The following is a 24767-nucleotide window of genomic DNA, read 5'->3' as shown; positions in this document are numbered from 1 at the left end:
AATGGACTGAGCATTGCGATAGGCAAGCGCGCGCCTGCTTTAGAGTGAGAGGTACTACACCTGAGGCCTATGTTTGTCTCTCTTGCAAGCTTCTGATTTGTTATTTCGTCCTCCTCCGTGAATGGAGGGGGACGAAATAACAAATCAGAAGCTTGCAAAAGAGACAAACATAGGCCTCAGGTGTAGTACCTCTCACTCTAAAGCAGGCGCGCGCTAACCTATCGCAATGCTCAGTCCATTCTATATGTCGATGTTTAGGACACAACAATAAGAGGTCTGTTCGCGTCACATGCCCCAACATGCTCCTATTCACCCCAACGCATTCCAATACGTTGATTCCAATGACGCCAACCTATTAAAATGCGTTGGAGTGAGTAGGAGCATGTCGGAGCATGGCGACGCGAACAAACCAAAGGTTTTGACCTATCATATACTCGATTTAGCTAGTTACGGTTACGGTCGCCCAATCCAATGCGTCAAAACCTTACTATTACGTCTTAGGCGTAGTCTACAATGGAGTAGTCTACAATAAAGATTTAAGCTTTAAGAAACTGACTAATCACAGTCAATTTTTATAAAAATACTCAATTGTGATTAGTCAATTTTCTTAGGCTTAAAGCTTAAGGGAGGAAATTCATGTAAATCGAAATGTTATAGCAATTTGTTTTATTGGTTAAATTTATAGGAAATTTTCCGTAGAATATGAAAAAAAAATAGTATAAACTTTAGTAGAAACCGATTTGAGACTTCCTTCTATAAGGCTTGGTTCCACAACTCACGACTAAATTAACTGGCCGATTATTCCATTGGAATTGACCAATCGTATTTGTTAATTTTGCTTAACGACAAATACAATTGGTCAATTCCAATGGAATAATCAGCCAGTTAATTTAACCGTGAGTTGTGGAACCGAGCCTTAGCGTTTTCGACCGGCCTGGGTTAATCGCTCCGGGAGCGATTAATGACGTCATAAGACCAATCACAGCCATTCTTCTGAAGAAGGGACTAATTGTGATTGGCCAGGAGGTTCTAGAGGAAAAGAAACCGAAACGAGTTAACCCAGCACCGGTCGAAAATTGCCATATGTTATTTTCGTCGAAAAATCAAAAGTGAACGGTTTCACGTTGTGCCCAATGGCTTACGTTTGCCGCATAACCTCCAGTAGAAAGATTTATTTTTTGTTGATAAAAAATTAGTAACAAACTTCTTAGGACGGGATTCATAGACCGATCTTAAGCTCAAGCATTGTCTTAAGTCTAGCTTCGAGCCGACTTGAGACTTACTTAACCAATGAAATAACAGCATTGACGTCTCAAGATCGTGCTTAAGCTGGAACTTGAATAAGATTCGACTATGAATTCCGGCCTTAGAATCGTAGGCTGGAATTCATAGGCCGGTATTCATAGTCGGATCTTATATTTAAGATCATCTTAAGTACTGTCTTAAGATGCCATCAGCCAATCACAGAGCCGTATTAGCATCTTAAGACATTGCTTGAGACGATCTTGAAATAAGATTTGACTATGAATACCGGCCATAGTCGAACCTTATTCAAGTTCCAGCTTAAGCACGATCTTGAGACGTCAATGCTGTTATTTCATTGGCTTAGTTTGGCTTAGTTTACATCGTCAAAACCTAGTACGCGTATTAAGTTTAGTGCGCACCAAAGTCTTAGTACGGGCGCGTTTACATCGAATGTACTAAGCATGTACTGTGAAAAATATAATACAAATTTAATTCATGTTGATGTCTCCTACTGAGACATTTTCACACCGGTTTTTAACTTTTAGCACTGAGGTTATGCTCAATTGCTAAATTCCCTCTAAAATGCGTTTTATGCGTTTACATCGACATTTGTATCACTTGGTACGCGTATCAGTTTAGTACGATACTACTTGATACGCTCGTACCAAATTGATCCGGCAGCGTTTACATCGTGCGTACTAAATATTTAGTACAAATTTGATACGAATATGGTACCTGATACGCGTATCAAATGCACGATGTAAACTAAGCCATTGGTTAAGTAAGTCTCAAGTCGGCTCGAAGCTAGACTTGAGACAATGCTTGAGCTTAAGATCGGTCTATGAATCCTGTCCGTAGTCTCGTTTGGATTCATGGACGACAGACGAAATTTCATAATTATACGCGGTGCAAATACCGGCTATACGTTCAGAAAACAACCGTTGCACAACAGGGGCTCGATTCTTGAATTCATTTGCAAGAGAAACGTATGCGCAAATACCCGCTCTAACAGAAAAGTTGCAATTTTATTGGTTAAAAGTCATACGATAGCCAATAAATTTCCAACTTTTCTGTAAGAACAGAATTTACGAATACGTTTCTCTTGCGAATGAATTCAAGAATCGAGCCCCAGTTGAGTAATTTCCTAACATAAGGCTTGTGGCTCGATTCTTGAATTCATTCGCAAGAGAGAGAGAAACGTATTCGCAAATTCTGTTCTTAGAGAAAAGTTGGAAGTTTAGCTATCGTATGGCTTTTTAATGAATAAACTTTCAACTTTTCTGTTAGAGTGAGTATTTGCGCATACGTTTCTCTTGCGAATGAATTCAAGAATCAAATCCCAGGCCTAATTGGTCTAAATTTAGAGATCTAACAATAAGGACCAATGATCACTGACCGCTCACTGATCACTTGTGCAAAGAGTTTCAAATTCCTCTGTTAAGATGCAGTTTGATCATTGATGGAACGACATTCAGAATCGTGATACTTTGTCCCTGGAAGAACGGAAATCTAAACGGGCTACAAGCAGCTACAAGACGTTCAGAAGCTATTGAGACAACGTAATGTCTTACGCAATATTTGTGTTAATTTAAAAAGAATCACGCATTTGTTATTGTTGACGCGACTAGCCGTTAACAACAGGTCATAATGGACAGAGAAGGTACGTAAAGTCAACAGACGTGCAAAAACGTTTATCTTGCATTGATATAAAGAAATTGATAGAAAGAATCTTACAAGAGCCTAAAACAACAAACTTTTACAGAAATATGTCAGTACTTTATCAGCATTATTAAAAATGAGAAAGACATTTCCGCTGGCATGGCTGCCATTCGTACTTTACTCAATGTATTGAAACATTCTAAATGTAAGTATGATCAATAACTTGTAATAAAACATTTACCTATATAAATGCACATGTACTATAAAATCAAAAACTTATTGTACATGTTTGTACTGAGTGAATTGTTTGAATATTACAGCCCTATAGTTATGTAAAATTACCCTTCATATGTTTTATTTGCTTGTACAGCGGAAACAGTTCAAGAGCTTCGGGTCTGTTTACAAGAGGCAATTGATGCTATGCGTTCCACAGAAACTCCAGTCACTGCAATTGCCTCAGGAAGCGAATTGTTTCTCCGTTTTATTACATTAGCAACACTGGATACACGGGTAAAAATACTAACACTTAGATGTTGTCTTTCACATTTTATCCTTGAGAATAAATTCAGCCTTTTTAACTTTATGTTCTAAGATGGTGTAATTTGTTGTTATTATGGTATATTTGTATGTTTTTAATTAGTCAATAGCAGAGTGCAAAGGAATCATGTTGGAAAGAGGCAAAGTATTCTATGACAAATTAGTTGCAGCACGAGGGAAAGTAGCCAAGGTAGCAGCACACTTTATTACTGATGGCTCGGTAAGAATAGATGTACAAGAAATATTTGATGTATCATTATTATCACTTTCTTACTTTCACTATATTATTTTTATCAGACAATACTCACACATTCAAAATCGAGAGTAGTGCTGCAGGCAATGAAGGAAGCTGCAGCGAGTAAGAAAATATTTGATGTGTATGTCACGTCAACATCACCCGACAACAACGGGTGTGTATGAAGATTTAAAAACATAAAATATTAAACATGGGCACATATTGTGAAATTTTTCAGAATAAATTTCAGTTGAAATTATTTCCTTAAAAAAATAATATAGATTATAAGACACTAATTCCGATTAGAAATTATTTCAGAAAGTTCCGTAATACGTACCCTGAATAATAACTGATTAAAAAAAAGCTATTTTAACTTAATTTAATTTTAAAAAATTTTATCCTATGAGATATATATCTTTAGATTTCTGTGTATAAATTTTAATGTGTTTTTTGTCTTTCTTTGTCAAACAGAGAAGAGATGTGCCAGAGTTTAATAAAATTGGGAATATCGTGTACAGTGATATTGGATTCCGCAGTGGGATATGTTATGGAGCACGTAGACATGGTGATGGTCGGAGCAGAAGGTGTCGCGGAAAGCGGCGGTGTGATCAATAAGGTATACGAGGGTTTTGATGATGGCATAATAGTAGTAGTTGTAGTAATGGAAAATAGATTATATCAGTCCTTATACGTATGTATTACTTAAATTAAAAAAAATTCCTCTGATTCCCACTAAAGATTACAAACTTAAAATTCCAATATATACGGATTCGTATTCGCGATCTGTCAGCTTACAAATCCATAGCTCTCACACGAAGCCACCTGATATCTTGATAACAAGGTATAATTTTTATGTATTATAATATAAAAGTGTTTCTTCCCATTGTTTTACAGATAGGTACATATACAATGGCCATATGCGCGAAAGAGATGAAGAAACCATTTTACGTACTGACAGAAAGCTTCAAATTTGCAAGAATTTATCCTTTAAATCAAGTAGATTTACCTAATGAATTTAAGGTATTAAGGAATTATATTTTACACAAATATCAATTATAACTTTTATGTTATAATTATGCAATAATTCGAAGAAATCTTTTCCATGTATCTATAAATATCTCTATTGCTTATTGCAGTATACATCCAGTACTTTAAACAAGAATTTGAAAAAGGAGCATCCTTTGGTAGATTATACTCCGCCTCATTACATCAGCCTATTGTTTACGGATTTGGGAATTCTAACACCGTCGGCCGTTAGTGACGAACTCATTAAATTGTACTTGTAATTATCAAGTGACAAGTTTTTTAAATTCTATGAGTGTCACATAATACAATGGAACACTACTCGGATATTTGAGTCTTATCTATACCTGAAGGTGTAAAGACTAAGACTAACAAGGGAACCTCGCAAACCCGAAAATTCTGATTTTAATAAAACATGGTATAAATGTAGAGATGGTAAATACATAAATTTAGAAATTTTTAGTTGCTGCTTATAAACGATTTAAAGGGTTGAAATCATTCTACAAAAGTTGAGGGTTTTTGCTTTTTCTCGATATACTCTTATCTCTTAAACTAAACAAAATATCAAAAGATGTTTTATACAAAAGTTTTACAGTAAATACTTCTATTTACCTATGCTGTTTATTTTTTGAAAACGAATTTACGAGAACTCTTTAAATCGTTTATAAGCACCAACTAAAAATTTCTAAATTCATGTATTTACCCCCCTCTACATTTATGCCAAGTTTCATTACAATCGGAATTTTCGGGTTCGCGAGGTTTCCTTGTAAGATAAAGTGTTGAAACATCTGTTGTACTTTTGTAAAAGACTATTATATAATCTTTATTAATTTATTATACATGATATTGAGTATCATGTGTATGTATACACACACACACACACACACACACACACACACACACACACACACACACACACATATATATATATATATATAATATACATATGGAAACAAGATAAATGCCTTTCATATAATTGCACGTGAAAGATAACAAGTAATAAACTGTGTCTATACGAAGATTACATCATGTTAAAACAACACATTAAAACAGACTTCTTCATAATGGAGTGTTATGTAATCTATACACATAAAAACTGCTTATAATTGCGTGCAATATGTAACATGGTGTCGTTTAAACAAAATTACAAGAGAAACAGAAACGTCTAAATTACAAGAATCTTGAATTATTAACTTTGAAACAGCGTTAAACGTTATAACCGTTTTATACACTCTACAAATGAATACAAGCATTTACATATCATTTTTTTCCGCCATGATTATATATTACACAATAAATTTATGAATATAAGATTATAAGAAAAATGCGACAAAATTTCTTACAATTGAGATATATTGCAAGATTCTTAATTCTACTTTTTTCTCTCTTTAATGGCTTATAGTAAGACTAAAATATTCTTTGAAGATTTGAAGTTAACAATATTAGTCTTTTCATATTTCGCGTGTTTTTTTAATGAGATTCTATACTATAAATTGTTAACTATGAATGAATATGATATACGTATATATATTGTTTAAATATCTTCTATATCTTTCAATGCTGAAAATCCTTATTAGAAATTATAGATATATGTGATCGTATATTTTATGTACAAAATCTTCGATATCTTCAGTGTGCTTTTGATTTTCATGAAAAATGATAAATTTTATAATACACTAGACACCACAGACGCGCGCTTCGCGCGCGCTATTTGACTTTTTATTTTTTACTTTTAAAAAATATATTACAACAATAACCATCTATACAAATTTGACAGCTTAAAATACAATCGCAATTATTCTCGACAGTTATTCTCGCAACACGAAGTAAGCGCAGCGAGAGAACCAATCAGTATCGCGGAAAAGAGGCTTCATTACATGCCTTTTTTAAGATATATAAGAGAAGGACAGAAAATACATACATGCCCATGAAATTTGATGTGCGTATCTTCATTATATGTATGTATGAGAAACACTTCGAAATATTCAGAAAACACAAATGACAATAGAATTGAATAAATAAAGTCCACATGACTATTGGACCTATTCTGTAACTCTTAACGACAGTTCAGTATCGTTATATTGTCGTTGCGCAGCTTTTTTTGTTATATATAATATGTGCACAACGACAATATAACGATGTCGTTAAAAATTACAGAATAGACCTATATGTTTTAATTATAAATATGCAATAACAATACATACATATATATATATATATATTTCAAGTTATATATATATATATACGCGCGCGCGCGCGCGTGTGTGTGTGTGTGTGTGATAACAATATTATTTGTTATAAATTGAATTACTGTTCGTGGACGGAAAAATATAATAATTTATAAAATGCAGTAATAAACATCACGAATAAAATAACCAATGGTAATCACATTGATACGATTTCACAATGACGTATATAACAGCAATTAACAGTACGTTTTATACTGATAAATATATACATACATATATATACAACATTGAAGAAAAAGCATAACAGAATAATCTAGAATATCTAGAATAATCGTTTTGCTTCTATTGTTTTTTTAGTATGTTCTGACAAATTATTGACTTTCGTATTTGTCTTCTTACATATCATTCCATCTTGTTTAAAAAAAATGCCTTAGATTTTTAAATATATATAGTATCCACTTCCAAAACTGCCCAAATATTTTGTATGACATTTATTTTTGAAAAAGAATGAGTTTCTCGAGAAGATATAATTGATTTAGGTATTTTTTCTATGATAAAAGACAAAAATTTCTTTACCTGATATGCCAGAAGTAATTAATGCTTTAACGAGTTGTACCAGTTATATTTTTTCTCGATGTATTATAGTGCATTTATAGGGTAAAATATGATTTAGTTGTGAGCATTTCATAAATTTTTAAAGCTCAATACACACACACGCATACGTATATTTTTTTATAAAGTTTTATGACTTGTACATATACAAAATAAGTGTCAAGAAGTTATAGCACCAATTTATACTTCTTATTAGTCAATAAAATACTTTTAATATAATACTTATAATTTAATACGCTTGAGATAATGTCTCAACTACAGTATATATTTGATCAAAATGTGGTCGTTTCTCTGGATCGTAGTCCCAGCATCGCAGCATTAATCGATAAATCTCTTCAGGCGTTCCATCAGGAGCTGGCATTCGATATCCTGATGTAAAGAATATATGCATAAATTGCCAGAATATAGTTATCAATTGTATCACACACTGTGCATGTAATATGCATTTAATTCAAATATCACAATGATATACATAGATATATCAATCTTCATATTCATTAAATGCTCGTCGATCTCTGTCATTTGATTTCTTACCTGCATCAATTTTCTCGCGTGCCTGCGAATTAGACATACCGCTGTAAGGATTACCACCTTTAGAAAATATCTCCCATATCAGAATTCCATAACTCCAGACATCACAAAGCGATGTGTATTTACCTGAGATACACGATATGATGTATCAATAACTGATAACAATAAAATTTTTGGCACTGTCAGAAGACAATGAAAACACAAACTTACGACTTACCGAAATTCAGAGCTTCTGGTGCAGTCCATTTAATAGGAATTTGTTTCATGCCATCAGAAACTATATATTCTTCCTCTTCTCTTGACATTCCAAAGTCGGAAATTTTAACTATGCATTCGTATCCTGTAAAAACAACGTACAACGTTATATTTTGTTCAGTTATTATCACTCGCCAAGTTAAAATTTAGGGTTTGTTCGGATCGCATACTCCACTATACTCATATTTGCCCCAACGCGCTAAATGATTAATGCGATTAATCAACGAGCGTGTTGGGGCAAATAGGAGTGTGTTGGAGCATGCAATTCGAACAAATCCTTAGTGTCTTCCCTTTTCTCTTGAAATGTAGTTTATTTACCTACGAGGCAGTTGCGAGCGGCTAAATCTCTATGGATGCAATACTTAGATTCTAAGTAGCTCATACCAGCCGCGGCATCCTTACACATACGCAGCTGCTCCCGTTGTGTTATTGTACTAGCATTCTTCCGCAAATACGTAAGTAACGAACCACCTAGAATTAGCGATTAGCGTGTAAACCATAATATAGGTTGCCAATTTTAATATGATAGCACAACGGGGAACCAAGAATATTAACATAGTTGCAAGTGTTAGCATAAATGCAACATAATAAGACTTGTCAACTTACCAGGCACCAATTCCATCACGATCATGATTGGTTGTTTTTGAACGCAAATTCCGATAAGTTTGACTATATTCGGGTGATCATACTGTTTCAGTATCCTTCCCTCTTGCAGAAACTTTCGTTTTTGTTCGTCCGGCAACGTTACCTTACATGTCTTTACGGCCACTTCAGTCTTGCAAGTCTTCAGTTGCGCCTTGTAAACATCTCCAAAATTTCCCTGTAAGTCGCACCGTCGGCATCATATTATCGCAAACAAAACACAAAATAGCTATTGATAGCCTACTTACTCGACCTATTTTCTCCAAAAGAATGACGTCATCGTTATTAAGTTCCCACCGTTCGCGCAAAATTGGTGTCTTAAGAATAGCACCTGATCGACTAGTCACTGGCAAACCAGATAGCCACTGATGCCTGATCAGTTCTTGAATGGAAGGGAATGTGGGTCCTTCGAATCTATAATGTCCCTGTGATAATAAACTTTAATATAATTTATTCCTTCGTATAATAAGTAATATAATTGAGCTCAGATCAGAATTAAATTCTCCAGTATTTTAATATTATATTAAGTTTATAATATTATTAGCATGATACATTCTATTAACAAGGAAAGTTTCCCAATTCAAAAGTTCAAAAAATGATAAAACTCTAATAATGGGTATATAATAAACTTTTTTTTGCTGTCCGAGTTTGCCCTCAAGGAGTAAAATTGTTGATGAATAATAAAACAAGAACAAAAATTGAATAAAAAAACAAATTTTAAGCTTTATATTATCTTTTATGTTATATAAAATCCAGAGAATAAAAAAAGAAAAATTTTATGTTACATATAGGATATCCCTTTTATATATATATATATATATATATATATATATATATATATAAGGGATACCTTGTATTAATATAAATTTTTTTTATTAAAAATTTTATTTAAAAACTTATTAAAAAATTTTGGATATATATATATATATATATATATTATATGTATTTTAATTTTCTCGAGTTGAAGATCTTTTCTTAATAATTTATTCGGTAATTATGCAGATAGAGGGCAACCTCACCGATCACTTTGACCTTGACATATGTTATCAAGGTGATGATAACTTTGAATTACCTTCACCTTCGATCAATTGTCGCGTTAAAAAGTTATTAACAAAGAAAGTTTAATAAATTTATTGTTTTAAATGACTATCCTTCCTTCATACATGTACTATTTCAGAGAACGCGTGGGCGGGGGCGGAGCCCCTCCCCTGCAGCCTCTCCCCATATTTTTTCCTAACTCTAACCCATCAATTTTTAGTCGTTATTTGGCTATGGATATCCAATTGATCATGTTAAAATGTCAGATTTGAAATTAGACCACATAGCCCTGGTTTACACCGAGCACTTGGTACGCGTATCAAATAGTAAATAACTAGTAAATGTGTTTAATCATTGGCTGATCAGCTTAAATCCACTACTTGATACGCGTACCAAGTGCTCGGTGTAAACTAGGGCATTGTAACTTAAAATTGGAGGGTTAGAGTTAGGAAAAAATACGGGGAGGGGATGCAGGGGAAGAGGCGGAGCCCCTCCCCCTCCTATGTGTTCTCTGCACAATCCTTTGTAAATTTCCATGCGAAACGAAATTCTCATTATTATCAAATACCCGTGTTATAATTTTTTAATTTTAATCGCTAATTACTTTTTAACGAGTCGCAACCGACAATTGATCGAAGGTGAAGGTAACTCAGAATCATGACCTTGACAACATATGTCAAGGTCAAGGTGATCAATGAGATTGCTCCCTATCTGCATAATTACCATTTATTCTTACCTCTGATGTAGTTTGTACAATAAAATGCTTGTGTCCGTCCCAGCAAACAGATAAAACTATTTGACATTCATCGTTTCTCATTGTTTCGCGTACTAAAAAGTCTCCTTCATTGACAAGTAATCTCACAACTTCTTCTCTCGGTAGTACTCCATGAAACCATTCTTCCTCCATGAGAGGACCGCCATTTCCATTGTTTTTTTGATTATTAGTTAAATGCGAAATTCCACGTAATGGTACCTACAGATAAATTTAATTTGGCCAACTAAATATTAATGATAAATTAAATAATAATTTGCAACTTTAATCACTTCCACATATACATGTTCATCTTACTTCTAATGTATACATATATTAGTGTAAAAATTTTCATTCTCATGCTTATGCATTGATAATACAGATATCCCTCTATTTACAACTATCTCAACTTCTTTTAAACTTATGCTTCAGACTGGCATACTTTAGATTAAAAATAAACTAATAAATCATAATAAGATTGTATATTCTATATTATTATACCTATGATTTATGACTAAGGTCACAGAATGTAAGTAGAGAGATGCTTGTATTATAATTCAGCATTATTACACATATTCTAATTGTAAATGATACATTCATTATTCATGCAAAATTTTTTAATTTTTAAATAAATTATCTCAATCATAATTTCGTATACATATAAAATGTGGTAGCAAAAATTGTTGTGTACAGGGTTATTCATAAGTAATAATTTTCGTAATAAAAAATAATCAACTAGACTAAATACTGTCTACGTCTATGCGACAGTATACATAACGATAAAAAATTTATTTGTGAGAGATTTTTTGTATATAAAATCTATATATGTAATGGCACAAGACATAGCAAACATCTTATCGACATACTTTGCGACAATAGGACACAGGAAATACACACAAGCACTCAGATATCACACAAGTGAAGTGTAACACATACAACAGGGGGGATATTTTTGTCTGCTTTAATGGTAGGCCCTTCGCTATTTGCCCTAATCATTCCGTTTTTTGAGTCGTTAATTGCCGGCAAAGATTTAAAAGGTGATTTTAGTATTGTCATGAACCGCTGATTTCTCCTTAGTGTAAACAAGCCGTTATCTGCGACTGTATTTTTCTGTAAAAGGCTAGATCTAACTAATAATTCCAGACAACTCAATGTTCAATAAAAAAAATAATTAAACATAACAATACTTTCATATATATTATTGTCACAGTTACAAAGTGATTTTTTTAACTTTTGTGGATGCTGAGATTTTTCACACACATTATCATAAATAATTTTGGAAACATTTTTAATATAACATTGGATCTATTGTAATGGACAAAATTTAGTTTTCTTTTTATCAACAGAGAAAAAGACATTACTTTTTACTTACTTTATTATTTGCAGTTGATTCAGTGAAAGAACCTTCCATAGAAAGATCACAACCCGAAGGTAATTCTTCACAGCCTAATTCATTAAGAGCGCCTCTAATGACATCTACTTGTCTTTGTAATTTTTTCTCCTGACACCGTAATCTCAGTTCTTCCCTTTCACGAGAATAATCCAAGACTGAGATCCTAATAGTACAAAAAAATATTTAAAAATTTATTTGTAGGTAAATGTCAAACTTAATTATAAGAATGCATCAGCGTAATAAGATTTATACCTAGAATCGCTATTGTTTTCCTGTGGGAATTGTGGACTCTGTCGATTTTGTTGCGTGGTCTTGAGAGAAGCTTCGAGTTCCGAAAGGCGGCTTCTCAACCAATCTATCGTTAAATTGTCAACAGTTAGTTTATTTGACTTTAACTTCCCTGAAGTGTCATCCACCAGGTTTTCGTCAAATGTAAACCTGATTGGTGATGCTGGCCTAGTTCTATATTAACATTAGAATATTTATATTAATTACATATGTTCAGATATATATAGAAATAATTATAATGTTACATATGTACTTGTGCTTTCCAATAAAATCTCTATACTCTTCAATAGGCTTAATGCCATCAACTGCTTTCAACACTCTTACATGAATCTCTAGAAATTTCTCTGTCGTAAAATCTGTATATTTTACAATATCTTGAAGTATTCCTTTCCTAAAAAAATCATAGAAACTTAAGTATTGTACACATAAAAGAATATCCATCAAAATCTATAATAAAAATTTTTACCTTTTCCATATCTTTATTCGCAGGCAAATAGAAAAATAAAGATAAATCATTAAGGTTTTAAAGCTTAATGACAAAAAGTGATGAAGAGTTTAAACTTTGCAGGAAGTGTATATCTTTTGGATGTCGCTATTTGTAATGTAACTCACCATGAAGTTATGAATTCTTGATGAATAGCTTGCTGCCGATGAAGTAAACTTGGCAGATAACAGGTTCTTAAATCATGTTCGCATTCTGTCACAGCGCCTAGTAGCAGTACATATTCATTGTGCGTCAAATGAAGCTTCCTGCATGCCTTCTGATACTTTTCTCTTACTTCATCCAATTTGCGGCCTCCTCTACCAGCTAAGAAAGTTATGTTACTGCATCACTTTCTTATTACATAAATGTGTGCAATAGATATGAAAAGATCCAAAATAATATTCATAAATAGCACTTACATTTAACATAATACTCTTCAAATCGCGACCTCATTAATTTGTACATCTCCAAATTTTTTTGATATTCTATCTTTTTCCTAGTTACATCCTCTGTCAGCTTCAAACATATAAATTGAAAGAAAAATTCAAATTACATAATTGCATCTTCATCTAATTCATTTTTACTATTTACCATAAAAGAATGTACCACATCAGTCAACAAATAGAAACAACATAATTATATTTCCAAGTAAAAGATATTTTAATCAAATTTATGATAATCTAAAGATCTAAATCAGATCTAAATAAAATACATATCAATTTGTACCTTATTCTTTTTAAGTCTTTTTTTTTCTTAAATAATTATTTACTGGTTCAGCAATAGGGGCAGCATTTCTATTATATTTCAATATCGTAATATATATTTATATTGTTCACCTGCTGAAATTGATTATTTAACCAATTCTGCTCTTCTTGGTACAGCTTTCTAGCCCTCCTTCTTTCCGAGTACAATGTACTTAAATGATCCACAACAATATTTTCAATAGAATCTGCTTGCTGCTTTATCAATTTTGCCGTTTGATCAATAGAGTCCATTATGTCTCTCCAACTCTGCAAAAATATGTATTCTCTATACATTTTAAGCAAAATGTTCACTCAGCATTTTACCAGCAAATTCAAGCAAATTATGGGAGCTTTAGTAAGAGACACCTCTGGACAAAGCCATCAGCGTTCGGTCTCTTTGTCTGATTGTGATACAAATTGATTATTACCTGCGCTATGAGGCTGCCAACGAGATCCTCACCGCGTTCGATCTTCTTCCCCTGGACAGTGAGCGAGGAGATGGTGGAGGCGTACTCTCGGTCGGACTTGACCTTCGTTGTGAGACACCTGCGCATCGTCTCCAGCAGTTTGATCTCAGCATCCTGGCGGGCCAGCAGCGCTTCGTGCGACGCCTGGCCCTGCAGGCTCGTGGAGAAGCCCATCTCCCTCGCGATAGATCGCGAACGCACGGATTATCGACGGCACCGACGGTGCTCAACTGTGGCTCATATTCTCGACCTCGTTACGACAATATACGTGGACATCGACGGATATCCTAAAGTTTAATTCGGGTGGGCTTGGCGCTTGGTTTAACACGGCGACGACGTGTCTAGGGGGGATTGTTACATGACCAACACCGCCAGCGATGATGATGATGACGACGACGACGATGACGACGACGTGCCGTTACTCCGGCGCGTCCCCGCGCAGATCTGAGATCAACATTTATATTTATACTAGTCTCTCAAAGGTTGTAAAAAAACTTCACTTTTACCAGCGAAATACCGCCATTGGTTACGTCGTACGATGATGTTGATCAGGGAAGTCCGCTGTGGATCGTGGATCGATAGATCCCGCCGCCTCGCCGTAGATCACATCAACGGCCATACACTTATGGTTTGTTCTTTTCAGCTCCACGGTTCACCGGTAGAGAGAGAAAGAAAGAAGATAAACAATGCAGGAAGTGCAGTTGAGAATACACCAATAGTCCAAAATTAAAAAAACGCGCAAAATCAATTTTTTGCTTAATTTTTTATATATTTGTATCAAAATTGAAAATCTTATGTACAGCAAATTTATATATATATATATATATATATATATATATATATATATATATATAATCGTTCCAATTATTGTGAAGAAAAATATATTACAGTTAAACATCCCAAATAGCACAAAATATTTATAAGGAAAAATATTTATAATAAATATTTTGTATATATTTTTATGTCCGAGTTTGTCAGGTATAAAAAAAATTATGATAAACATTTGTGAAAATATTTAAAATAAATATTTATATTATTATTATCAAAGAATATAAAAAATATTTCAAGTTCATATACCATAAATATTTTTCAGTACATTTTAAAAATATATTCTATATATTGTTAATAATATAATTTTTGTATCATTTCTAAATGGTTTATGAAAATAATTATATAATCTGTAAAAAATATTTTTTGAAAATAAATTTGTATAAAATATTATCATAACTATTTATAAATATTGTAAAATATTTATACATAGTTATGATAATAATTTTGTGCTATCTGGGATATATATTTTACTTAATTTTGAATTTATGCTCACAATTATTTTTTAAATATATAAATTCTTTAATATAATAAATTTTATATAAAAAACACAATATATTTTACAATACATTTTATATTTGAATATTTTACAAATATTTTTGTGATCTTAGATTGAACAGATCATGTAGATTTATCATAAAATATGAAAATATGACTAAAATATATAAATATTTTTTCCATTTATCATATCATGTGCTATCTAGGATCGTGTCCACGTAAAAATAATCTATACATAGTTCACATTGTATACACATAATGTAAATTATGCTCATATTTCACCTATAAGCTCTGAAAGTCAATTCAAAAATTATTTTTGCGCGCGTTTTTTTTTAAATCGGATCCACTGTACAGCCACTGTGCTTTTATCGCGCAGTCGCCATATAGATAGATATCGGTTCTATAATCTACGTCGTTCGGTAGGTGCGGTGCGGGAAGCGGGAAGTGCGGGAACAGTGTACGGAGGTACGTCTGACTCGTTTTATTGGGGAGAGACTGTACGCCGAACGCAATCATGAAGATGCAAGGGTTGTCTTTGACGAGCGTGAAGAAACACCCAGCTGTAAGCACTCGCGAGATACTCGTGGATTACTCCGCGACGCTGAACATCGCGATGTCATTCAACAGCTCTTCTTTTTCCAGCTGCTCCCACTGTACTTCTGCATAGGACTGGGTGCCTGCGGCGCGTTCCTATACACATTACGCTTGGCGACACGTAATCCCGACGTCTCCTGGTTAAATAAGAAAGAATCCGAACCATGGAACTACTACAAGGACAAACAGTACAAGGTACCAAGCATGACGATCGCCCTTTGTTACTCAACCATTATGATCGGCGATTTCGCGATTCAGAATTCAGGATAGAATTCTATTTATAATTTTGTTTGGCTGTAAAAAACATTTGAAGAATTACATGGACATACACACACACACACACACACTTTTATGTATATATATATATATATATATATATATATATATATATATATAAAATACACAAAGTATATACAGGTATCAAAATTAAAAATAGAATTATATCCTGAAATTCAACCTGATTGTCTGAAGTGAGCTTTTTTAGATTATTGAAGGTTTCGTAGGTTTATATTCTTTGCTTTTTCTTTTTACAGTTCTTTGCGACGAACGAGAATTACGCCAAAGCCAAGAGCCAAGCACCTGAGTATTGAGTTACACTGTATAAAAAACTAGTACTTGTTATAGGAATAAATTGTTATATAAATCGCTATCCCTTCTAAGTACTTTCGTCTCAAAGTGACGCTATTATTCTTGCAACCAAACAACAACAGGAGTGCAGCAATCTCAATTTTCCTGAAAGAAGGATTTCAATTTTATTGAAATGTATGTGTAATTTAAAAATGTACATTATGTAATTTAATTTTTAAAGAAAGTTTGTATCTAATATTGAATAAAGGAGTCGCGATACAGAAGGTGCACTCTCCTTTTCCTTTGTGTTAAAAATAATTGACGATTTCTATCGACATTTCGCAAAAGTTTTTAGTCTTGTCTTTCGTGAAGTTATATGTAAACAGAAAATTTTGCACGTGCTCGCGGTAGCAACATTATCGAACATCAATACGTCAAAATGTAGATAAAATAAAGATTGAAGATAAGATAGTGTTGACGTTATCTCGGCTGTTTTTATTTTTACGCGTTGAAAAAGAAAGTTTGACAGATTGGTCTCGTCCTGAAGACAGCAAAGACATGCTCTTTTCACGAGTCGAAATTTTCGAGAAAAAAGCTGAGAAAAATTGAGGCACGTAAGCATGTAGTTATTACGTAAGGACGTGTAGAAGCATCAGTGATTTCGCAACTGGTATTTGTAAAACTGTTCGAAGATCAAAATCTCAAACTAGTTCTTTTCAAAAAGAGATTCGACACGCGTCGAGGTTAGTAACCATTTCTCTTTTTTTCTCCACTTTTATTAGCCCACACCTGTTTACAGGTGTTGCGATTCGCGCATCTTGATGTGAAATTACCGCAGAGTTATTTCGTGAAATATGACTAATACATAAAATAAATAACGCATTCGACGGCGTTAATGTGAGGTTAAGTGGAAATCTTTATTATGTAACATGTATAATATATACATTTGCAATATGTATTGAGCATTCCGTGAGTTTTTATCGTCTCTGTCTTTCTTTGCGCAGTAAGTTTTCCAAGACACAGTCGCGTTCACGATGGTCTCGACATGGGAGGATTTCTACGCGAAGCATCCACCTCCTCCAGACCTGGCGCAAAACGAGCAGGCATTGAAGGAGTTCACTAGGAGGCATTTAGAGGCGGGCAATAAGGTGGTGTTGGTGACGGTAAGTCCTAGGATTGATTTGACGTTACAGATATACAATTTTTTATGTGAAATTCTAACTTATGATATTATAGAGCGGAGGTACGACGGTACCCTTGGAGCATAATACAGTGAGATTTGTGGACAATTTCAGTGCGGGTACAAGGGGATCGGTTTCAGCAGAATACTTCTTGGAGCACGGATATGCAGTTATATTTATGTACAGGTAATCTTAGCCTGAAAAAATTCTTTGAAATTTTGAGAGAAATGGATTTTTTTTAAGTTTTTTCTTTTAAACTAATGTCAACTAATTTTTGTCCTAGTGTCAATTGATTTTTATGCTATCAATGATTTAAGAACATTAATAGATCATTATTATTCTAAATCTATATATTCTTTATAGTATAAATTTACAATTTTTTTTGTTTTCAGGATCAAATCTTTGGAACCATTTTCGAGGCACTTTTTAAGTCAGAAATTTTTAGACTTGCTTCAAATATCAGATGACAAAGAAAATCCTGTTATCACAGGTGAGTTACGAAGAGTAATCAATTATGTATAATTATATGTATAATTAATTCCAACTGATTAGATGCTATTATATTATTTTTACAGTATTGCCAGAATACACGGAGAAAGTAGCAACAGTGCTGCGAAAATATAGAGAAGCATTTGATCAGAAAAAATTGCTGCAACTTACTTTTACAGCTCTTTCTGAATATCTCTGGCTGCTACGATCCGCTTGCCAAGCGTTAGCACCTCTGGAGAACAAAGCTATATTATATTTAGCAGCAGCAGTCTCGGATTTCTACATTCCTTCCAACGAAATGGTAAATATTATTCAAATTTAGTCATGGAATAATGTAAATTTTTTTTATAAGTTTTTTTTTTAGTCAGTCCACAAAATTTCCTCGAGTGGACCACCAACAATATCTCTTCAATTAGTACCAAAGATCTTAGCTCCGTTAGTTAGTTTGTGGGTACCAAAAGCATTTGTGGTTTCATTTAAATTAGAAACTGATGAAAGTTTGCTCATTTCTAAGGCGAGAACTGCCCTCAATAAGTATCAGCACAACGTAAGTAATTATTACGATATACATTAAGCTTCTTGTAAAATGTATTTACATTTTGATGTCTTTTAGCTTGTAATAGCCAACATTTTGCAAACTAGAAAACAACAAGTAACAATAGTAAGCAAGGAGACCAATTACGTTTTGTTTCTTACAAATGAACAATTAGATAATGGTGAGGAAATTGAAAAATTAATCGTAAGTGATCTTGTTGAGAAGCATCAAAAGTTTATTTTACGATCCAAACAAGTTAGTTGATTTACTTGTTTCAAGCTGTAAAAGGTATTGTTACTTTTATATATAAAATATGCATTTAAAAAATAAGAAATTATGATATTACGAGTGGTTATTGGTGAGAATGAAATATAGGTTCGGGATGTACTGTTATATTGTATATACATATCAGCATTGTAAAGTGATACAAATATACAGAATTCACTTACAAATACTACTATTTTGTACATAACAAATATACAGTTACAGTTTTATACAAATTATAACAAGTGAATATTTTAACAGATTTAAAATTTATTTTTTATTAAAAAAGTACTTAATATTTTATCAACTTATGTTACACTTGAATGTATAACATTCACTGATCTGTAAAATTATTTTAAGATTATTATGAATGTAAGTTGACATAAATGTTATCTGAATTGTATATAAATGAATTTTATAAAAAGAATAAAACTCTTAATTTTTAAGACTAGCTAATAACATATTGATCTTATCTACAAATTGTCTGTCTGATGACCCGCATTGTGCTAGCACAAATGTGAGAGCCGAAGCATCTTTTTGTTCATACGCCGTTTGCGCCGCTTCGCTAAGCAAACTACAGAATTACGATAGTTATGTTTACGTACTTATACATGTTGTATATATTTTATTTACATCTTAAAAAGTATACTTTTCAGTTGTACTTACTTTAATTTCACTAGATACTTTACTTTGAGGTCATCTTTAACTTTGGCTAAGTATTTCCTTGCTTCTAATTTCTCATTATACTTTAAACATTCATCTATAAATGGCTTTAAAAAGAAATTGAAAAATTATCATTCCAAAGAACGAATAAATGTATAGCAGTGTTGAATACATTTTAATCAATTTATTGATCAATAATAAACGCTTAAAAATTTATTTTTTATTATAATAATCAAATTTTTTAGTTATCTTGAAACTAATCTTAGACATTAATTAAATGTCAATCAATAAGTTGTTTTATGTAATTGTGATAATTCAATTAATTGATTGAAAATAATTAAATATTGCTAATTTTAAAGCCAATTTTAGTAAAAAAATTAACTAATTAATGACCAACACTGATGTATAGTTACGTGAAAACAATGCGAGTTTGTTATTTATTGTTACCTCATAGCCAATAGGAGATTTTTTACTTTTGGAGAATTTTTCCAAGTCATTCCATAAACCTTGCTCTGCCAGGCATTGTATTCTTAACCACCAATATCTGTATTAATATATTGCTTGATTATAAAACGAAACAAAATAGTTTAGTAAATAGCAAAGTTACAAAAATTGATATACCTTCGATCTGGTATTTTATATTCCGATCGTAATTTATCTGCTAATTTTAACTCGTTACGTAATAATAATACTCTCACAGTATCGTGCAGAGGCTTTCCCATGACTGATTCGTGCAGCGTGTCCTCTAAAGATCTCTGATACTTCAACAGTTTTATCTGTTCTTCCGTTAACGACGCATTAGTATCATTACGAGCCAATCTAAAATTTTCCTGAGCGGATTGCAGTAACGCATCTCTCGACATTATGTTCTAAAAGATGTGCAACATGCTTTTATCAGTTTGGTTTTATTTTATAAAAAAGTTCATAGTTATACAAAAATAATTGTACTAACTTTTCGTTGGTAACTTTCAGTAATAAACCACACTGCTTGCGAATGGAAATCGTCATACTGATTGTAAATATCACGTAATGTTTCTCTATTATGACTCTGGCAATATTTAATGTACAATGCCATTGCAAGAGGACAATGCATTATAGACATCTGCATTAAAGATCAGTTTATAAGAATACATAACTTTATCTATACTTGGAGCAAAATGTCATTGCACTAGTCAATTAACAGATAAAAACAACAAATATTACATTTTTAGATAAAAATATCTTTTAATTAAATCTGTATGAAAATGAGATTAAATTATAAAACATATAAATTAATTTGCAGTTTATTATTTTAAATTCTTATTTTAATATTTTTATTTAATGATCATTTTTTATTGGTGATTGTTCAGCAAACTGGTACAGTGACCCACTTACTTGAAAATCTCCAAGAGTCATGTTTTCTCTAAGATGAAGAATGACAGTATAGACTAGATCTGTATTGCCGCTTTCCACAGCTTTATGCAAAGCAGCACGCTCCTCGCCGAGTGTTAATAGCAAAGGTACTTGTTGATGTGCACGTGGTTCATAATCGATTAACTGAAAAATAAATAGTAACGCTAATGTATAAATAATTCCCGCGCAATAAAACATAATACTCCAAATATTTGTATAAATCATGGAGGAAAGAATAACAGGAGTGTAAGGTCTTTTTTAGATGGTGGGGATAGCCAGAAAATATGATTCGTTATCTACAGTCTTCTCTCTTGTACACACGCGGACATCTCTCTTACTTCTTTGGTAGTCTTTAGTGCTCTCCCCCCCCCTCCTTACGTCTATTTAGCCACATTGCAGAGTATATCTTCCCCCTCTGTTATTCTTTCCTCCATGGTATAAATCAATAAACTTACTTTAATGGCTAATTGTTTTCGTCCACAATCTGCCGCTCTTTTCGCGATTTCGCTGTATGAAACACCAGGAGCATATCCTAATTTATCAGCAATTTCCTCTGCTATTTGTTCCTTATCTAGCTGAGTTTGTTTCACCTGTAAAAGTACAAGGAAATTATATCTTTTTAAATAGTCTGCAAGGTTTTGTTATTTATTTTTTTATACTCTATATTTATACTCTTATTATTTATCTTACCTTGTAGCAAGCCCAATGTGCTAATATTCTACTTTCCCCATCAATCTCGGGTAACTGCAAGTGACGCGCTATTTGAATACTTAAATAATAATGTCTTCGTGCTACCAGTCGATCTAATAGTACTTGATTTGTGAGAATATTAAATCTAATATTAATAAGAATTTCCATAGATTACAATGATTATTAAAAAGCAAAGAACACACAAATATATAAACTAAATATGTATAAATTGAACATATAAAAAAATATAAACTGAAAAAGGATACTGTGTATACGTTAATGGAATGCCCACTGCAGGATGTCTTACAGCATTTAAGACCCTCAAAACCCTGCACATTTGAACATAATATTCTGAGTCTATCGTCTTGCTGAATCCTTTTCCAAACTTGGCAGCCTGAGGGAAAAATTGATATTAGAAATAATTTTATTAAATAATATTGGATCATTTTAATATTTCAACACATATACGTTTATACAACTTACTCTCATCAGAATCTTTTGCGTTTCGAAATCGAATTCGTGACTCGCGCCATCAATGCACGCTTTTATCGCAGAGTCCAGCTTTTCTTTCACTAAATCTATATAACTGTCGGCCTTGTGGCTCTTTTTTTGAAACTGCTTAGACGCCTCCAGGAGATAAGAGGCAGGATCTGTTGAGTTGATCCTAAATATCCTTTGCACAACGTTCGGTACTTTCTGTATTATTTCGTGGGAATTACTCGACAGTACCCGCACTCCGTCGATTTCCGTAATTAAATGTACTGGACCATCGTAATTGTATACTATAGTATCAGCCATACGTCCCACCACCATTATTGTACTATTCCAGCTGCACACTACAGCTTCCGTTCCACACCTGAAAACGTATTTGTCAAATCCTGATATTTTAAAAAATTTATATTTTTTTAAACTTGAATAATTTAATATTTGGTTAATTGTCTTTACTAACCAAGCTATATCTGCCATAGGCTCCTTCATGTTTGTGTAACATTCACAATATTTCTCTTTAAAGTCTATTGAACCGATGTACAGATGTCCAGTGTCAGAGTAAAGCGCAATGTGTCGATTGTTGCTAGACACAGCTATTGCTATCACATTATTAATCTTATTGCTGAAGAGAGTATTCTAGGAGCAAAATAAAGTAACATAGAAAAAAAGTTAATTTCTAAATGCATAAAAATTTGCGTAAATAATATTACAAACTACATAATAGTATGCTTACAAATGAAAAAGTGTTTTGATGAGACTGATGAATTACAAATATTCCTTCTCTATTTGACAAAATTACTTGTGTCTCCCTGTCACAATGTACCATGTGCCAACAATCAATTTGACCATATCCTAAAAGTAACAATTGTGATAACAATGAAAATGATTGAATTTAATTCAAGGATTATAGAAATAAATATTTACTTGGCATATCAGTGATTGGTCGAACTTTAGGCTCGGACACATTGTTCACCAGAAATATACGATTGGTGGACGTCAAAACAGCTATCCCGGTGCTGTTGGATGTCACAAAGAACTTCGCATCGATGACCTTAGTATCCTTGGCCGCCTTGAAAAGAAAAAAATTAATGCTTATAAAAAAATTCTTCCACAATTAGTGATCTCCATTATCTCTATATATTAGTCTTACATTTCCCATGCTAAAGGTATGCTGATAAGTTCCAAACATGTCGTATATGAGAACCATACCATCATCTTGCACACACAGTAATTCTTCTTGCTGGGACCAGCCAAATGACACTAGTTGCCCACTGCTCCACTGTTCGATAGAAATTAAGTGAAAAATAAGTGAGAATAAAAATCAAAATTGACAAATCTCCAAACTAAAAAGATCTCACTTGCAACTTGGCCGTCAATTTTCCAGAGGATGTGTACAATAGTATCAAAGGCTTGCTGGCCCCTTGGACCTTGACAAGCTTCCTGGGGTTTCTCGTCACGGCGATAGAACCCCCGTAAGGAGCTGCTACTAGCAAATTGTTGTTGGAAATCTCATGCTGGAAAGATATTGGATACAACTCGAATTTGCTGTAATAAAAATCGATAATGTGTCATTAATAACGATGTGTTGTGCGATGACAACTTCCTCGTCATGTAGAACATAACCAAAGCAAAAACAAGTTGCATTTGTTTCTATGTATTCAAATTACTACTGTACACATTTACCGAAAGTACACGTCCCGACCCAAAGGAAACCAATCGGCAGTTAACATCGCCGACATTTTTTCAGTGTGATTTAATGCGAGATAATTTTTACAAAATCGCTGTTCTCTCCCTCGATTCTCGGTATTTAACAAATCATACGCTACACGCAGACGCTACTGTTTACTAATAGGCCTGTTCTTCGTCGCTACACTGCTGCACTGGTGCAATAAGTTAGAATGAGACAAATATATTTTTTCTCATTCTAACTTATTATTGTACCAGTACAGCTACTAAGAACAAGCCTAATGTAGTAAAACACTCGCCGATGTCCAATAGGAATCTGTGCTTTCTAGTAATAATAATAGGCCTGTTCTTTTTAGCTGCACTGCTGTACTGGTGCAATAAGTTAAAAAAATGAGAAAATTATATTTGTCTCACTTTAACTTGTTGCACCAGTGCAGCTAAAAAGAACAGGCCAAATATATTGCAATGTATATACTTGTCTCCCTCAAAATTTTTCTGCGTCCTGTAGCGGACGTGATATGAATATATGAATGTGTACTTTTAGTATTAACCGTAAACAATGTAATCTATTGTTTAATTTATTATGCCATCAATATAGAATGAAAACAGAATGAATAATTTAAGAGTTAGATAAAAAAATCTCTTTACATTTTGTATTTCATTAAAGCATTTTGTAATTTAAACAACACGCTAATAAACAATAAAAAAATATTTATTGATATCTGTCTTTATATAATTACAATTATTATCAAAAAATATAAAAAATATTTCAAGTTCATCATATACCATAAATATTTTT

General features: G+C 32.9%; 5 protein-coding genes across 13 annotated transcripts; 3 read left to right on the top strand and 2 right to left on the bottom strand.

Moving 5' to 3' along the window:
• Positions 1–2368: 2368 nt before the first annotated feature.
• Positions 2369–6380, top strand: LOC105840360 (translation initiation factor eIF-2B subunit alpha). Of its 2 annotated transcripts, XM_012687269.3 has the most exons (9): positions 2369–2533; positions 2610–2905; positions 3008–3109; positions 3275–3414; positions 3545–3661; positions 3739–3851; positions 4148–4292; positions 4571–4696; positions 4813–6380. In XM_012687269.3, the coding sequence occupies exons 2-9, from the start codon at positions 2893–2895 to the stop codon at positions 4960–4962; spliced, it is 906 nt and encodes a 301-aa protein (XP_012542723.1). In that variant the 5' UTR covers positions 2369–2533; positions 2610–2892; the 3' UTR covers positions 4963–6380. The 2 variants fall into 2 exon arrangements, with proteins under 2 accessions (XP_012542723.1, XP_012542725.1); XM_012687271.3 differs by having other exon boundaries at positions 2369–2905.
• Positions 6381–7593: 1213 nt separating this feature from the next.
• LOC105833005 (tyrosine-protein kinase Fer) lies at positions 7594–14720 on the bottom strand. Of its 5 annotated transcripts, none has more exons than XM_028191192.2 (16): positions 14599–14720; positions 14054–14536; positions 13719–13892; positions 13302–13398; positions 13011–13206; positions 12652–12789; positions 12363–12572; positions 12090–12273; positions 11654–11827; positions 10703–10939; positions 9177–9353; positions 8893–9106; positions 8605–8757; positions 8249–8371; positions 8035–8157; positions 7730–7869 (listed from the first exon to the last, which is right to left on the bottom strand). In XM_028191192.2, exons 2-16 carry the CDS (start codon positions 14264–14266, stop codon positions 7730–7732), a joined length of 2553 nt encoding a protein of 850 aa, XP_028046993.1. In that variant the 5' UTR covers positions 14267–14536; positions 14599–14720. The 5 variants fall into 5 exon arrangements, with proteins under 5 accessions (XP_012529845.1, XP_028046995.1, XP_028046997.1 ...); XM_028191193.2 differs by having other exon boundaries at positions 14610–14720; XM_012674391.3 differs by having other exon boundaries at positions 7594–7869; positions 14054–14720.
• Positions 14721–15841: 1121 nt separating this feature from the next.
• On the top strand, positions 15842–16860 carry LOC105840161 (cytochrome c oxidase subunit NDUFA4). The gene is made up of 3 exons (XM_012686977.3): positions 15842–15980; positions 16061–16207; positions 16546–16860. The coding sequence occupies exons 1-3, from the start codon at positions 15933–15935 to the stop codon at positions 16600–16602; spliced, it is 252 nt and encodes an 83-aa protein (XP_012542431.1). The 5' UTR covers positions 15842–15932; the 3' UTR covers positions 16603–16860.
• Positions 16861–16991: 131 nt separating this feature from the next.
• LOC105840145 (phosphopantothenate--cysteine ligase) lies at positions 16992–19497 on the top strand. Of its 4 annotated transcripts, none has more exons than XM_028190045.2 (8): positions 16992–17322; positions 17379–17476; positions 17584–17742; positions 17816–17946; positions 18153–18250; positions 18336–18550; positions 18614–18796; positions 18863–19497. In XM_028190045.2, the coding sequence occupies exons 3-8, from the start codon at positions 17614–17616 to the stop codon at positions 19046–19048; spliced, it is 942 nt and encodes a 313-aa protein (XP_028045846.1). In that variant the 5' UTR covers positions 16992–17322; positions 17379–17476; positions 17584–17613; the 3' UTR covers positions 19049–19497. The 4 variants fall into 4 exon arrangements, with proteins under 4 accessions (XP_028045846.1, XP_012542402.1, XP_012542417.1 ...); XM_012686948.3 differs by having other exon boundaries at positions 17379–17481; XM_012686963.3 differs by lacking the exon at positions 17379–17476 and having other exon boundaries at positions 16992–17189.
• LOC105840136 (vacuolar protein sorting-associated protein 16 homolog) lies at positions 19161–24252 on the bottom strand. Its single transcript, XM_012686936.3, has 16 exons — positions 23966–24252; positions 23641–23827; positions 23433–23561; positions 23207–23351; positions 23016–23134; positions 22743–22918; positions 22277–22649; positions 22060–22187; positions 21794–21938; positions 21559–21693; positions 21086–21247; positions 20664–20813; positions 20333–20580; positions 20159–20255; positions 19715–19818; positions 19161–19622 (listed from the first exon to the last, which is right to left on the bottom strand). Exons 1-16 carry the CDS (start codon positions 24019–24021, stop codon positions 19484–19486), a joined length of 2493 nt encoding a protein of 830 aa, XP_012542390.1. The 5' UTR covers positions 24022–24252; the 3' UTR covers positions 19161–19483.
• Between the last annotated feature and the right edge of the window lie 515 nt (positions 24253–24767).

Source organism: Monomorium pharaonis, chromosome 8 (assembly GCF_013373865.1).
Source record: "Monomorium pharaonis isolate MP-MQ-018 chromosome 8, ASM1337386v2, whole genome shotgun sequence".
NCBI classification, from domain to species: domain Eukaryota; kingdom Metazoa; phylum Arthropoda; class Insecta; order Hymenoptera; family Formicidae; genus Monomorium; species Monomorium pharaonis.
Note: the sequence above shows the minus strand (reverse complement) of the source record. Positions and strands in the feature narration are given on the sequence as shown.